A 15,808-nucleotide genomic window follows, 5' to 3' on the forward strand; every position below is an offset into this window, starting at 1 on the left:
ATAGAATAGTTTCTTCTTTTACATAATATTTCTTTGAATCCCAGTGCGTATTTCAAAGAATATGTGCAGCCTTTGAACAGTTCCTCAAACAAAACAAAGGCCAACTTGTTTGACTTGTTGCTTTACCTTTTGTTACTATTGTTATTTCAGTGGTCAGTGAAGGGAATCAGGTCTGGTTGTGTGAGCTTGTGGGTGGAGCTGAACACAAGATTTATAGTATTTAACAGTTGAAGTCAAATTAAAGCCAGCGTAGTCAACAATGGCCCTCCAATGGTTCTTGTGCTTTTTCTCTGTGATGATCATTCTTTTTGGCGAAGGTGAGAGAGAAAATTGTATTTCTGTTTGTAGTATTAAAATCTTTCCCATTACTTCTTTCAGATGAAGTGTGGAAAGTTTAATTACAGATACTAAAGAATTTTATAATAAATTTTATTTTAGCTGGATAGTATGAAATGCATCCTGCCTGTAGCATTCTGCAAGATGGGAAAGAATTTTTTGACATCCTTAAATTCTGCTCTTCTTATTTTTTTCTTTCTTTATTTTCTCTTCTAAATTATATGGAATAGAATGTTATTATACTAATTATTTTAATTATTATTATTATTATTATCATTATTATTATGTTTTAAACATTAGAGTTATTTCATATTAGTTGCAATTGAATAAAAATACTTATTCACTATGGACTAGTCATGATGTGTATTACCTCTATTTTGATATATTTGTCTTTGTGTTCCAATTTTTAGATGTTCATTCACAGCAGCCTGGTAAGCATCCAAGAACAATTCTGAAAGTTTTTCATACTTAACCTTTTTTTTAAATTATATTTAAACCTACACCAATGGGAGTGCCAATTGAACGTCTGAGCTGGGTATCTGTCAAGATTTTATTTTTCATTTATCTGTTGAAATCCACAGGGTAAATGGTATTAGTAAACTACTGTATCGTTGATAATCAGTAAGAGTATGGGAGGCAGAGTCTTCCTTTGTGGCACCTGCTCCCAGTTTTGACTGAGGAGACCGACATCCTCTCTACTTTTAAGATTAGACTTAACACTTGATTTTTTTTACTGTTTCTTCTTCCCTAACCTTTTTTCACTCACCATGTGTTTATAAAGCACTGTGCATTTAATCATTGCTTATTATTAATCTCTAGCTCTCTTATGTTCTTTGAAGTTTTCCCTGAACAATTTTGCACTAAAATGTCACAAAATACCTTTTCTGTGGTTGAGTGTGGTTCATGTGCAACAATGTTTTTATGACTTTACATCTAAAAATAACATCAACATGTATCATCTCCCATCAGAACTCTTCATGAGATGTTACTCACTGAACGTGTGAATGGTTATACAGGGAGTGCAGAATTATTAGGCAAGTTGTATTTTTGAGGAATAATTTTATTATTGAACAACAACCATGTTCTCAATGAACCCAAAAAACTCATTAATATCAAAGCTGAATGTTTTTGGAAGTAGTTTTTAGTTTGTTTTTAGTTTTAGCTATTTTAGGGGGATATCTGTGTGTGCAGGTGACTATTACTGTGCATAATTATTAGGCAACTTAACAAAAAAAACAAATATATACCCATTTCAATTATTTATTTTTACCAGTGAAACCAATATAACATCTCCACATTCACAAATATACATTTCTGACATTCAAAAACAAAACAAAACAAATCAGCGACCAATGTAGCCACCTTTCTTTGCAAGGACACTCAAAAGCCTGCCATCCATGGATTCTGTCAGTGTTTTGATCTGTTCACCATCAACATTGCGTGCAGCAGCAACCACAGTCTCCCAGACACTGTTCAGAGAGGTGTACTGTTTTCCCTCCTTGTAAATCTCACATTTGATGATGGACCACAGGTTCTCAATGGGGTTCAGATCAGGTGAACAAGGAGGCCATGTCATTAGTTTTTCTTCTTTTATACCCTTTCTTGCCAGCCACGCTGTGGAGTACTTGGACGCGTGTGATGGAGCATTGTCCTGCATGAAAATCATGTTTTTCTTGAAGGATGCAGACTTCTTCCTGTACCACTGCTTGAAGAAGGTGTCTTCCAGAAACTGGCAGTAGGACTGGGAGTTGAGCTTGACTCCATCCTCAACCCGAAAAGGCCCCACAAGCTCATCTTTGATGATACCAGCACAAACCAGTACTCCACCTCCACCTTGCTGGCGTCTGAGTCAGACTGGAGCTCTCTGCCCTTTACCAATCCAGCCACGGGCCCATCCATCTGGCCCATCAAGACTCACTCTCATTTCATCAGTCCATAAAACCTTAGAAAAACCAGTCTTGAGATATTTCTTGGCCCAGTCTTGACATTTCAGCTTGTGTGTCTTGTTCAGTGGTGGTCGTCTTTCAGCCTTTCTTACCTTGGCCATGCCTCTGAGTATTGCACACCTTGTGCTTTTGGGCACTCCAGTGATGTTGCAGCTCTGAAATATGGCCAAACTGGCGCCAAGTGGCATCTTGGCAGCTGCACGCTTGACTTTTCTCAGTTCATGGGCAGTTATTTTGCGCCTTGGTTTTCCACACGCTTCTTGCGACCCTGTTGACTATTTTGAATGAAACGCTTGATTGTTCGATGATCACGCTTCAGAAGCTTTGCAATTTTGAGACTGCTGCATCCCTCTGCAAGATATCTCACTATTTTTGACTTTTCTGAGCCTGTCAAGTCCTTCTTTTGACCCATTTTGCCAAAGGAAAGGACGTTGCCCAATAATTATGCACACCTGATATAGGGTGTTGATGTCATTAGACCACACCCCTTCTCATTACAGAGATGCACATCACCTAATATGCTTAATTGGTAGTAGGCTTTCGAGCCTATACAGCTTGGAGTAAGACAACATGCATGAAGAGGATGATGTGGACAAAATACTCATTTGCCTAATAATTCTGCACTCCCTATAATGCTGTGGCTTATCAACATATTCAGTATTTAACTGTTGTGTCTTATTCTCTCAGCATGTGGCAGGGTTATTAAAAATCCTAGAATCGTAGGAGGTGAAAATGCAGCCCCTGGAAGTTGGCCCTGGCAGGTATCTTTATCCAAAGATGGCTTTTTTTTCTGTGGAGGGTCCCTAATCTCCAACGACTGGGTGCTGACAGCTGCTCACTGCATTACACCGTAAGTCAACACTGCAAGTGTTTCTGTGGTGGTGCAGTGGTTAACGCCTGTCAATCACCATGCTAACCAGGTCTTCATCTATTTGAGATTGTTCTCCTGAGGAAAGACAATAAAGATAAAGCACAAATATAAATATCACACACATAACTTATTGCATTGTATAATATTGTTATATCATTTAGTAACATTACTGCATGCTATATTATCATGGCATTTGATGGCTCACCTGGTCTTGCTCCACAATCGGTGTTCCCCTTATTCTCATGCATAGCTCTATAGTGCCTAAGCAAATCAAATCAAATCAAATCACTTTTATTGTCACATCACATGTGCAGGTACATTGGTACAGCACATGTGAGTGAAATTCTTGTGTGCGAGCTTCACAAGCAACAGAGTTGTGCAAATACAATAATGTAAACAAGCAAAATACGAGAATGGCTACATCTGAAACTAATAAATATATGTACAATATATAATAGTATATGCATTTCTGGATGTGTATACTAAATATATTTTGTGTGTGTGTGTGTGTGTGTGTGTGTGTGTGTGTGTGTGTGTGTGTGTATACACATATTTTACAAATTAAATAGAGTAAACAATAAATAAAATATATAAAATAAATATACAGAGTTGAGACATGTGCAAAACAGTGGCGTTACTGTACAGTATGGAGTGCATAATGTTAAAGTTCCAGTAGTGAAGCTGAGGTGTCTATGAAGTGTTCAGCAGTCTGATGGCCTGTTGGAAAAAGCTGTCTCTCAGTCTGCTGGTACGGGACCGGATGCTGCAGAACCTCCTTCCTGATGGAAGTAGTCTGAACAGTTTATGGCTGGGGTGACTGGAGTCCTTGATGATCCTCCCCGCTTTCCTCAGGCACCGCTTCCTGTAGATGTCTTGGAGGGAGGGAAGCTCACCTCCAATTATCCGTTCAGAGCACCGCACTACTCTCTGGAGAGCTTTGCAGTTGTAGGCGGTGCTGTTGCCATACCAGGTGGTGATGCATCCAGTGAGGATGCTCTCAATGGCACAGTGATAGAAGGTCCTGAGGATGCGGGGGCTCATGCCGAATCTTTTCAGTCTCCTGAGAAAGAAGAGGCGCTGCTGCATGGATGAGGTGTTGTTGTTATATCCCAGCTCCCTGGCACATAGCAAACACCTCACCTTGTACAAAAGTACAGACAGCTTAACATAGGTTTTATTGCACCATCAGTATTATGAAAATACATCTTCTGTGGAAATTTACATACCTTGTTGGGAGATATAAGCTCAAAATGTTCCCACACAGGGGAGGACATCCTTCTCTTCGTAGCTGGCTCCATTCTCTCCTGACTTTCTCTCCTCACTCTCATAAACCTCCAACCTCTCTCCAAACTGTCTCTAACTCTCTCTCACTAACCGCAACTCTCCATCAAACACCCACATTTTGAATGGAGTCTGAGGGGTGTATATCGCTGTCATAGCTCGCGGTACAGTTCGAACCGCTTCCTGAACCAGTCACGTGGTACAGCCGGGCAGCGAGGCTTCGGACGTCATCATTTTCAGCTCCTCCCATAAATGAAGCAAGCCTCGATACGCGCTTCGCGGAAACGCCCCCTCCATTACTCGACACACGCTTCGAAGCCTCGATACAGAACGTCACATCACTAGGCGGAGGTTCACCTTCCAGCAGCACAACGACCCTAAACATAAAGCCAGGGCAACAATGGAATGGTTTAAAACAAAACATATCCATGTGTTCGAATGGCCCAGTCAAAGTCCAGATCTAAATCCAATCGAGAACCTGTGGCAAGATCTAAAACTGCAGTTCTCAAACGCTGTTCGTCTAATCTGACTGAGCTGGAGCTGTTTTGCAAAGAAGAATGGGCAAGGATTTCAGTCTCTAGATGTGCAAAGCTGGTAGAGACATACCCTAAAAGACTGGCAGCTGTAATTGCAGCAAAAAGGGGTTCTACAAAGTATTGACTCAGGGGGCTGAATAATTACACACACCCCACTTTTCAGTTATTTATTTGTAAAAAATGTTTGGAATCATGTATGATTTTCATTCCACTTCTCACGTGTACACCACTTTGTATTGGTCTTCCACGTGGGATTCCAATAAAATTGATTCATGTTTGTGGCTGTAATGTGACAAAATGTGGAAAAGTTCAAGGGGGCCGAATACTTTGGGAAGCCACTGTATATATTTATCATCAAAATCTCACAACCATCTGTTGCTACCTGGTTGTGACGGTAGTTCAATGATAATGATCACTATGCAATGCTATAAAAATAACTATATTTTTTCTTTCATTCAAGTGCTGATCTTCACACCACAAAAGTGACTCTGGGCCACAACACCGCGTCTGGTCCAAACCCAAATGCAGTTACTGTGACACTTGAAAACATCATCTGCCATCCCGACTACAATGCTGCAACATTTGAGAATGACATGTGCCTCCTGCAGCTGTCGACTCCTGTGAATTTCACAGACTACATTCAGCCAGTCTGCTTAGCCGCAGCAGGCAGCACTTTCAACAGTGGCACCAGCAGCTGGGTCACTGGCTTTGGTACCCTAGAAAGTAAGTTTTTTAAAATATGTATTTTCTTTTATTAGTGATAAATGATTCAGTAAAAATGATCTTCCTTTTAACATTTCCCAATTAGGTGGTGGTCTCACCCCAGAGATTCTGCAGGAGGTGAATGTACCAATAGTGGGAAACAACGAGTGCAGATGCGAATTACAAAACTTCGCTGCAATCACAGATAACATGATCTGTGCTGGACTGCAAAATGGCGGGAAGGATTCATGTCAGGTGACTACCACTTTGTGCTTATTTGTAATGTAAGGCCTAATTGACTGCATTGACTATCAGCTTTTAACCACTCACTGCTTTTCTGTAGTAGTGTTTATGATTATTAACATTATAGCCCTATTCCATTAGCACCTACTTGACTCAACTCAGTTTTCAGGGTTTTCGTTAGGTGTTATCACCTGGTACCAGGTACTTTTTTTTTTTTCCTTTAGTACTGCTCGGCCGGTATTCCAAGCAAACGAAATCGATACAAAAATGTGACATCAAGAGACTGCATGTCACTGATAGGCCAGTCAGTGGTGTAGCTCAAGGACTCATGAGAGTCACTCCTTAACAGTAATCAAAAGCACCATTTTGAAGGCATGCAACAACAGAAATGGGTACACAGAAACCAACACCATGGTCCGAGAGCCACCATAGACCAAGTAGCAGGTAGAGAATCCCCTCGAAGCCTTCCATGGTTAGTTTGTGTTCAGGTCAGTGGACTTTCTGTCATGTTGCTTTAATGATACAACGCAGGTGGTGCTCTATTGTACGACAAAATGGCAGAAACCAAGTAAAGTAGAGTCAAGCTGAGAAGGTACTGGTGGAAAAGAGGCTTTGCATTGAAGCTCATTTACTCATAATTCGTAATTATTTTCACTTAGATGTATTTAATTTATTCTATAAAGGTTTTCCCAAAGGTTTTGTGATAATTTCTGTCAGTGACATCACATCATGTAGTGACGTGCAGTTGAGTGTGTTGGGTGATACTGTAACTAATCAGCAAAAGTTGTGTGTCTGATTGACAATTAACACAAACATCTCCGGAAACATTTTATGTATTTAGTAGAAATTAAGCTCCATGAGATGTTCAACTGATCTCAATCTGTTTTAACAACTTTTACACTTTTTTCACAGGGAGACTCGGGGGGACCACTTGTGACAAAAGATAATAGCGGTATCTGGATCCAGAGTGGAGTCGTGAGTTTTGGTCAAGGCTGCGCCTTGCCTAATAGTCCTGGAGTCTACGCTCGTGTGTCCCAGTACCAAAACTGGATCAACACCACCGTCACCGGAACACCACCAGGCTTTGTTAACTACTTCAGCCTGGACTTTGACTATGACTTAATCTTCACCTGCCCCACATCAACACCACCCACTACAGATACACCACCCACCACCCCATGTGACAGTGACAGTTTGTTTTGCAGTGGTGAAAACCTGATCCACTTCACTCACTTCACCTCTCTCTGTGTTCTTGTTGTGTTGCTCCAAGTGTTTTTTGGAAGTGGTGGAATGTAACTCAACACATTTACTAGTCCTGTACTCAAATACTAAGTTGAAATAATCATTACTCCAAGAGATTTATGGGACAGCTTAAGTTTCTGGGCACTTCACAAGGGAAACGAAACAGTTATTAGTAGAAATTAGACTAACTGTTGATACCATAAGAGAAGAAGAAGTGGACAGTTTAAACATTTGGACATGAAATATTTGTTTATCTGAAAATGGCAACAATTTGTTATATCCTGTTTCTCAATTACAGTGATTGGCTAATCTTTATCTGATGTATTTCCATGACTTCAGTAATGATTTAAAACTACAGCCTGGCAAATTTGAAGTAATACATTTTAAACATTATTTAGTAATTCTCTTTAAATGTTAACACGTTATATATGGGCATATATCTGTGGTCTGTTCAAATCATGTTTTGGTATGCTTACACTTTTGATGATTAAAACATGCAATTTTAAAATACTATTTACTGTGCTGCATTCTTTTGTATTCTATTTTGAGTTATTTAAATAAATAGTATTCGTTGTTGAGTTGGTAGGACTATCATTCACAAGCTTGATGTTGCCAGCTAGATATTTTCTTTACATTAGAGTGCCTCGAAACGTATTGTGCAACATAACTTTTCCTCATAGAGAAGGCATTGCTAAACCAGCATCATACATTTAACAGCATTTGTACCATCAGTTTTTGTATCAGAAAGTCTGCTATTTTTTTCTAATGCGATGATGGAAAAATAAGAGAAGATGAGAAAATGAAAAAAACAAAAACAAAAAACAAATTAAATATGTATGTGTGGCATTAGAAACGGACCTGACCACAGGCTTATGCTTTTCACCATTAATCTCAAAAAGTTGATTCTGTTCATCTGGACGTAGCGTTTTCAGTGAGAGAAAAATTTCATCACTTATCCAAGTGACTTCTTCAGTCTCAGCTGACTGCAGGTTTCCCCAATCTTATACACAGCCACAGAAACAGCAATTTGAAATAACAATTTTGCAGACGTGGAAGCAGAGCAACTACGGACGAATTTTTCAGCCTGTCTCAGCAATGTAAAGCCCCTAGCATCCAACATCAGCATGGAGGAGAGGAAGGCACTCACATCACTTAGTAATGACAACAACATTATCATCCTTGTGGCAGACAAGGGTAGATGCATGGTTTTGCTAAACCAGAAAGACTATCATGAGATTATTTTGTCACTGCTCAGTGACAAAAATACTGAGCCCCTGAAATGAGACCCAGGAAGTGGTTACAGGAAGAGGGTAGGTAGTTCTGTTACGGTTGACATGGAGGACTCACACGCAGGACTCAGAGGTCAGATGCACACAAGAGAATTTATTTACAAACGTCCACCAGGTGTGTATACAAAAAGGTTTTTAGTTTTCAGTTTTATTTGTCATATGCAAGTTAGCACAGGGTCAACATTGCAATGAAATGTGTTTGACGAGCAGCAGTCACTCAGCAGCATGATACAATAGGAAAAAATATAATAAAATAAAATAATAAAGAAAATAGAAAAATAGTAAGGAGCAAAATATTAGAGAGACATGGTAAAAGAGAAAAGATGACTAAATATATATGTATCTATAAATATAAATATATGTACACTAGTGATTAAATAAGAAAATCTTGAAAAGAAATATGACGGGAGGGCAGATGGGATATTGCACAGGAATGAGCAGCAGAAAATTACAGTATTGCACTTTTAAATATAAATATCAATGACAATAAAGTGGAGTGACCAGTGCAGATTAAACAGAGTACTTGTGAAGCTGCAGGGTAGCTTCTGAGTGCTGAGTTGTGTGTGTTTAAGTGTTGTGGTTGAGGTGTCGTATGGCTTGGTGGTAAAACTGTTTTTAAGTCTTGTAGTCCGAGCAGACAGGCTCCTGTAATGTCTGCCAGATGGTAACAAGGAGAACAGCTGATGTGCTGGGTGGCTGTGGTCCTTGATGATGCTGTGTGCTTTACGGAGGCATCGCTGGAGATAAATGTCCTGAATGGCAGGAAGCCTCGTGCCAGTGATGTGCTCTGCTGCCTTCACCGCCCTCTGTAGTGATTTACGGCTGCTGGCAGAGCAGCTTCCGTACCAAACTGTGATGCAGCTTGTCAGCAAGCTCTCAATTGCACACCTGTAAAAATTTGAGGTGATGTTGGCATTCATGCTAAACTTCCTAAGCCTCCTCAGGAAGTAAAGCCGCTGGCGAGCTTTCCTGATAGCAGTGTCTGTGTGAAGGGTCCAGGAGAAGTCCTCAGTGATGTTGACTCCAGGGAACTTGAATCTGCTGACCCTTTCGACCTTGACACCGTTGATGTGGATGGGCTGGTGTTCTCTGACTGGTCGTTTCCCGTAGTCCACTATCATCTCTCTAGTTTTGCTGATGTTGAGAGTCAGGTTATTTTCCAGACACCACTCGTACAGCGCCATCGCCTCCTCTCTATAGGCCGTCTCATCGTTGTCTGTGATGAGGCCTATGATGGTTGTGTCATCCGCAAACTTGATGATGATGTTGGACTCTTGTTTAGCAACACAGTCATGTGTGAACAGGGAATATAGGAGGGGGCTAAGCACACAACCCTGTGGCGTACCTGTGTTTAGGATGAGTGATGAGGAGGTGTGCTTACCAACTCTCACCACCTGGGGCCTGTTTGTGAGGAAGTTTAGAATCCATCAGCAGATCGGTGTTCCCAGCCCGAGGTCGACGAGCTTCGTGGCAAGTTTTGAGGGGATGATGGTGTTAAATGCCGAGCTGTAGTCGATGAAGAGCATCCTTGCATATGTATTCCCTTTTTCCAGGTGAGTGAGGGTGGTGTGCGTTGCCAGGGCGATGGCATCCTCTGTGGTTCTGTTTGTCCGATAGGCAAACTGAAGAGGGTCCAGTGTGTCAGGGAGGGAGGAGCAGATATGACCTTTGACCAGCCGCTCCAGGCACTTCATGATGACGGATGTCAGTGCAACAGGACGGTAGTCATTCAGACAGGAGACCACTGATTTTCGGGGAACGGGAATGATGGTGGATGCTTTGAGGGACGTGGGGACCACTGACTGCCTCAGGGAGAGGTTGAAGATGTTGGTGAACACCTCTGCCAGCTCGTCTGCACACACTCTGAGTAGCCGGCCTGGGATGCCGTCTGGTCCTGGAGCTTTGTGAGGATTTACCTTTTTAAAGGTCCATCTCACAGCTTCTGTTTTCAGAGTTAGAGTTGCAGCCTCACTGTCCTCCTGATGGTAGAGTATCTGCTCTCTGTTGTCTGCGTCAAAACGAGCATAGAAGTTGTTAAGCTCGTCTGCAAGAGATGCAGTGGGCTGAACACTGACTGTGTTGACCTTCTTGTAGTCAGTGATGCAGCGCAGTCCATTCCACAGTCGCCTGGTGTCAAAGCTGTGGTAGCTGGACTCCATTTTGTCCCTGTAGTCCTTTCTGGCCTTTTTTATGGACTTTCGGAGGTCGTACCTGGATGCTTTATATGCATCAGCATCCCTGGAGTTAAAGGCAGAGGTCCGCACTTTTAGCTTGGCGCGAACGTCTTTATTTACCCAGGGTTTCTGATTTGGATATATGTGGACAGTGGTTTTTGTGATGGTATCATCCATGCACTTTCCAATATATCCAATGACAGAGTCTGTGAGTTCATTGATGTTGCCATCAGCTGCATCCACAAATATCTGCCAGTCAGTTATGTCAAAGCAGTCCTGCAGGACCTCCTCAGCCTCACTGTCCCATTTGTAAATAACCCTGGAAGCTGGTTTTTCCTGTTTCAGTCTTTGTCTGTACGCAGGCAGCAGCAGTATGGAACAATGGTCTGCCTTACCAAAAGCTGGGCGGGGGAGGGGTTTGTAGCACACTTTGAATGGAGTGTAACAGTGGTCCAATGTTTGATCACCTCTTGTGGGGAAGGAGATGTGCTGATAGCATTTGGGGAGAACCTTCTTCATGTTGGCTCTGTTGAAGTCTCCCAGCACAATAAAGGCAGCTTCTGGATTTTTGTTCTCAAGTTCAGTAATGATGTCATACAGTTCATCCATAGCAGCAGCTTTATCAGCATATGGGGGAATGTAAACAACTGAGAGGAGAACTGAGCTGAACTCCCTCGGGAGGTAAAAAGGCCTGACTTTAACGGTCAGCAGCTCGAGACTCTGAGAGCAGTAAGTTTTTAAGATACACACATCTCTAGCCCACAAGGAGTTAACCATAAAGCACACCCCTCCTCCCCTTTTCTTGCCTGAGTCCTTCGTTCAGTCTCCCCGGTAAACAGTGAATCCATCCGGAGTAATGGCGCAGTCGGGGACACTGGGCTCCAGCCATGTCTCTGTGAAGGCCAGAACGCAGCAGTTCCTGATGTCTTGTTGGTGTTTAATCCGTGCACGCAGCTCGTCAAGTTTGTTGTCCAGAGACTGGAGATTCGCGAGCAGGATGCTGGGAAGAGGTGGCTTGCTGTTTCTCTGTCGCGTTCGGCACAAAACTCCGGCGCGTTTCCCCCTCTTTGTTTTCCCTCGACGTCGCGGGAGTAAACAAAGGATCCCAGGCAGCAGAGCGTCCACGGAGTCGAAACCCGCAGTAAAGTCCGAACTGGCTGACGAACGTAGCTCCAGAAGCGTTTGTCTGTCATACCGAGTGTATGATCGCGCTGTGCGCACAGAAATTGAAAGCAGTACAAAATAAATAATAACATTTTTGCTGAGATGACTGGGAGCTCTCGTTGGTGCAGCCATCTAACGGCGCAACCGGAAGCTTTAGGTGCAGGCCTGGGCTATATACAAAAGGTGAGGGGACAGGACTCCAGGGAAATCCGGGAGAAAAAGCAATTGTGCCTCTCCAAACAATCCACACACGAAATCAGTCTCTCTCTCCGACACTTGTCACGGGAAACACAGAGGAAACAATCCAGGGAGTATGTACAAAAAGAAACCCTTGTTAATACAAAGCACTAAGACATGAGAGAACACTTGCTGAAGCTTGACTTCACTAATGCGAGTCATGCAACAATCCCGATAAGAACAGTAGTCGCTCCCTGGATTGAATACTGGACACACTAATGAGGCTCAGATGTTTCTTCCTACGAGGGGCATGGGCCGAGGGCGTCAACCCGCAATGAGTTCTAACCAACGAGAGAGAGAAAGAGAGAACAAAGAGAGAAAAGCAGAAGCTGGTGATTGGCGTCCTGCTGATCATCCAGACCGTGACAGTACTCCCTCCCCCAACGGGAGCCTCCCGGCGACCTCCAGTCTTCTCAGGGTGTGCCTCATGGAATGCCTGCACCATGTTCTTGTCCAGAAGTGTCGCCCATGGGATCCATGAACGCTCCTCCATCCCGCAGCCCTCCCAATCCACCAGGTATTACAAACCATGCCCCAGGCCCCTGACACCTGGGTCTGGAAGGAGGGCACAAAGGACTGGAGAGACAGGGTTTCACTTGCGACACGTGGAAAACATTGTGAATCCGCATATTCTGGGGCAGCTTAAGGCAGACTGTTACCGGGTGAACCAGAGAGTCAATCTTGAATGGGCAAATAAAGGTAGGAGACAGTTTCTTGGATTCAGATCTGAGCGGAATGAATCTGGTTGACAGCCAAACCGTTTGTCCGGGTGCGTAAGTCGGTGGCAGGGTCCTATGGCGGTCCACCAGGCATTTGTTCCACTCCACTATGCGGAGAAGGGCATCTCGTGTGGCTCTCTCCGAGCGCGCTGACACCTGCTGTACAGAAGGCACAAAATGATCACCTTCAATGGCAGCGAACAGAAGTGGTTGGAAGCCCAGGGACGCCTCGAAAGGGGACACTCCGGTGGCTGAGGAGGTGAGGCCATTGTGAGGGTACTCAATCCATGGAAGTTGCTTGCTCCAGGTGGTCTGGTGGGTGGATGCCACACATCGGAGGGCCGCATCAAGCTCCTGATTGGCCCGCTCAGTTTGGCTGTTAGTCTGTGGATGAAAGCCAGAGGAAAGACTGACCTGAGCTCCCAGGGAGGAACAAAACACCTTCCAGACATATGACGTGAATTGTGGGCCCCTGTCTGAAACTATGTCAACGGGGATTCCATGGAGACGGAAGACATGGTTTGTCCGGAGCCGGGCAGTTTCTAGGGCCGTAGGAAGCTTAGGGAGGGCAACAAAGGGAGCAGCTTTAGAAAAATGATCAATGATGGTCAGAATGACAGAGTTACCTGACAAAGGTGGCAAACCAGTGATGAAGTCGACAGCAATATGAGACCAGGGGCGGCTTGGTGTAGGTAGGGGCTGAAGAAAACCAGAGGATGGTTGATGATGGGAGAGTCACAAGCAGAATCCTTGGAGGCGGTGAATTGGTGAGAGAGAGCGTCGGGTTTGGTATTGTGGGAACAAGGTCTGTAGGTGATAGTGAACTGAAACACATGAAGGAAAAAACAGCTGGGAGGTCAGTTCCTTGATCAGTAATATGCAAATTCCCATATCTGTGTAGATGTGTCTGTGTGTATGTATGTGTCAAGAGATTTATTCTAAAGACACTTCTTCAGCTAAGAATCTAAAGGTAGAAACACACAGACGCTGCAGCTTTTACTTGCAAGGGCGATCACAGAACGCTCACACCAGAGTGGGAGCCCTGTGATGTGCGCTCTGTTCGTGCACTTGTCTTTATTTCTATACAAAAATAATACAACAGTGAATACGTCTATTCATAGAAAGAGGAATATTAGTGCGTATGTATGTGCGTATGTAGGTGTATGTGTGTGTGTGTGTGATTCTGAAGGACGTGGCCCCTCTTCTTGTTAGGGAGTGCAGATAAAAGTATCCAGCTCTCCTCTTCCTGGCAGGAGTGAAATAATAACAGCTTGTTCAGCTATTATCGCTGTGAGAAAGAATGTATAAAACAAGTCTTGTAGTGGACAACAGTCTAAGTCATAAAAAGGTCATCATGCAGTATTCTATCATATGCAAACATATCATTAAAAGCTTATACTGACTACTAAGTACAATTGTATATTGATAGTATGTATGGGTGTATCTGTACGTATGCATGTGTATGTATAACTTGTACATATCTTTCTTGTGTAAATATTAAAGCCTGTGTTATTGTGTAAATACTTATGTTATTGTGTATTACACACAACTGAGAGATGCCAAACTGTGTTTTATTGTTCTTGTAACATTGACAATAAAAAGCTATTCTATTCTATTCTATTCTATTCTAAAACCAAAAAAAATCAAATCTCATGACCTACCACAATTCACAGATCACATTAAATCGGTGGACCAACACATCAAATTCACCAGGGAGGATATGAAAAGTGGCCTACGCATATGGATTAGTATTTAAGGTTTGACTCTCATCAACCACTGGAGCATAAACTGGGTGTCATCAGGAGGCTACAACACAGAGCGAACACCATCCCCACAGTCAGGGAAGCAGAAGAACATCACATCAAAAAGGCCCTGAGTAAATGTGGTTATCCCAGCTGGACATTTGTCAAAGCTCGGAAGGCGCCTAAAGAAAGCTCCAGCCGATCCAGGAGAGAAGGACAACCACTGCCTAAGTGAAAACCTGTAGTGATCCTGTACGTGCCAGGAGTATGAGAACAGTTGAGATGCATTTTTTCTAAGCATCGTGTCTCCGTGGCTTTTAAACCCCAAAACACTCCAAAACTTGCTCCACCCCAAGGATCGGGTCCCCTGAAACAAACAGAGTAACATAGTGTACGCTGTTAAGTGCCAGGAGGATTGCCAGGATTTATACATCGGGGAAACCACACAACCTCTGGTAAAGCGTATGGCACTACACAGAAGAGCTACCTCGTCAGGCCAGGACTCTGCAGCCTATTTACACCTACAGGCAAGTGGACACTCTTACAAGGATGAGGATGAACACATCCTGGACACGGAGGAACGCTGGTTTGAGCGTGGAATCAAGGAGGCCATTTACGTGATTAGGGAAAGACCATCTCTGAATCGAGGAAGGGGCCTTAGGTTACATCTTTCACCATCTTACAATGCTGTGGTTGCAGCCATTGCCCAAATCTCTGTCAATGGTACTCATGGCCATTGATCAGTGGGTTTTGATCAATGGTCATGAGAATTTGCATATTAATGATCAAGGTGGATAAGAGGGTTTGTTCCCTGCGCCTTAGGGTCAGGGAATGGGTCCTGACTGTCATCTGCGCTTAGGCGCTGAGTGGCAGTTCAGAGTACCCAGCCTTCTTAGAGTCCCTGGGTGGGGTGCTGAAAGGTGCTCCACCTGGAGACTCTGTTGTCCTACTGGGAGACTTTAATGCTCACATGGGTAACGACAGCGAGACCTGGAGGTGCGTGATTGGGAGGAACGGTTGATCCTATTGGACTTGGTTAGCCTGTGGAACTCCGGAGGCAGCTGACAGGTACCGACAGGCCAAGCGGAATGCGGCTCAGGCAGTGGCTGAAGCAAAAACTCGGGTGTGGGAAGAGTTCGGAGAGGCCATGGAAAAAGACTTTCGGACTGCCTCGAAGAGATTCTGGCAAACCATCAGGCGTCTCAGGTGGGGTAAGCGGTGCTCTACCTGCACTGTGTATAGTGCTGGCAGAGCACTGCTGACTTCGACTGAGAAAATTGTTGGGCGTGGAAGGAATACTTTAAGGACCTCCTTAATCCCACTGGC

At 43.5% G+C, this 15,808-nt stretch overlaps 1 protein-coding gene across 1 annotated transcript; it reads left to right on the forward strand.

Moving 5' to 3' along the window:
- The first annotated feature begins 220 nt into the window (after window positions 1-220).
- LOC308405924 (chymotrypsin-like protease CTRL-1) lies at window positions 221-7,645 on the forward strand. Its single transcript, XM_080896728.1, has 6 exons — window positions 221-317; window positions 747-767; window positions 2,970-3,132; window positions 5,431-5,693; window positions 5,779-5,927; window positions 6,828-7,645. Exons 1-6 carry the CDS (start codon window positions 260-262, stop codon window positions 7,209-7,211), a joined length of 1,038 nt encoding a protein of 345 aa, XP_080752854.1. The 5' UTR covers window positions 221-259; the 3' UTR covers window positions 7,212-7,645.
- Window positions 7,646-15,808: the final 8,163 nt, after the last annotated feature.

This window comes from Rhamphochromis sp. 'chilingali', assembly GCF_963969265.1.
Source record: "Rhamphochromis sp. 'chilingali' genome assembly, chromosome: 1".
Taxonomy (NCBI): Eukaryota; Metazoa; Chordata; class Actinopteri; order Cichliformes; family Cichlidae; genus Rhamphochromis; species Rhamphochromis sp. 'chilingali'.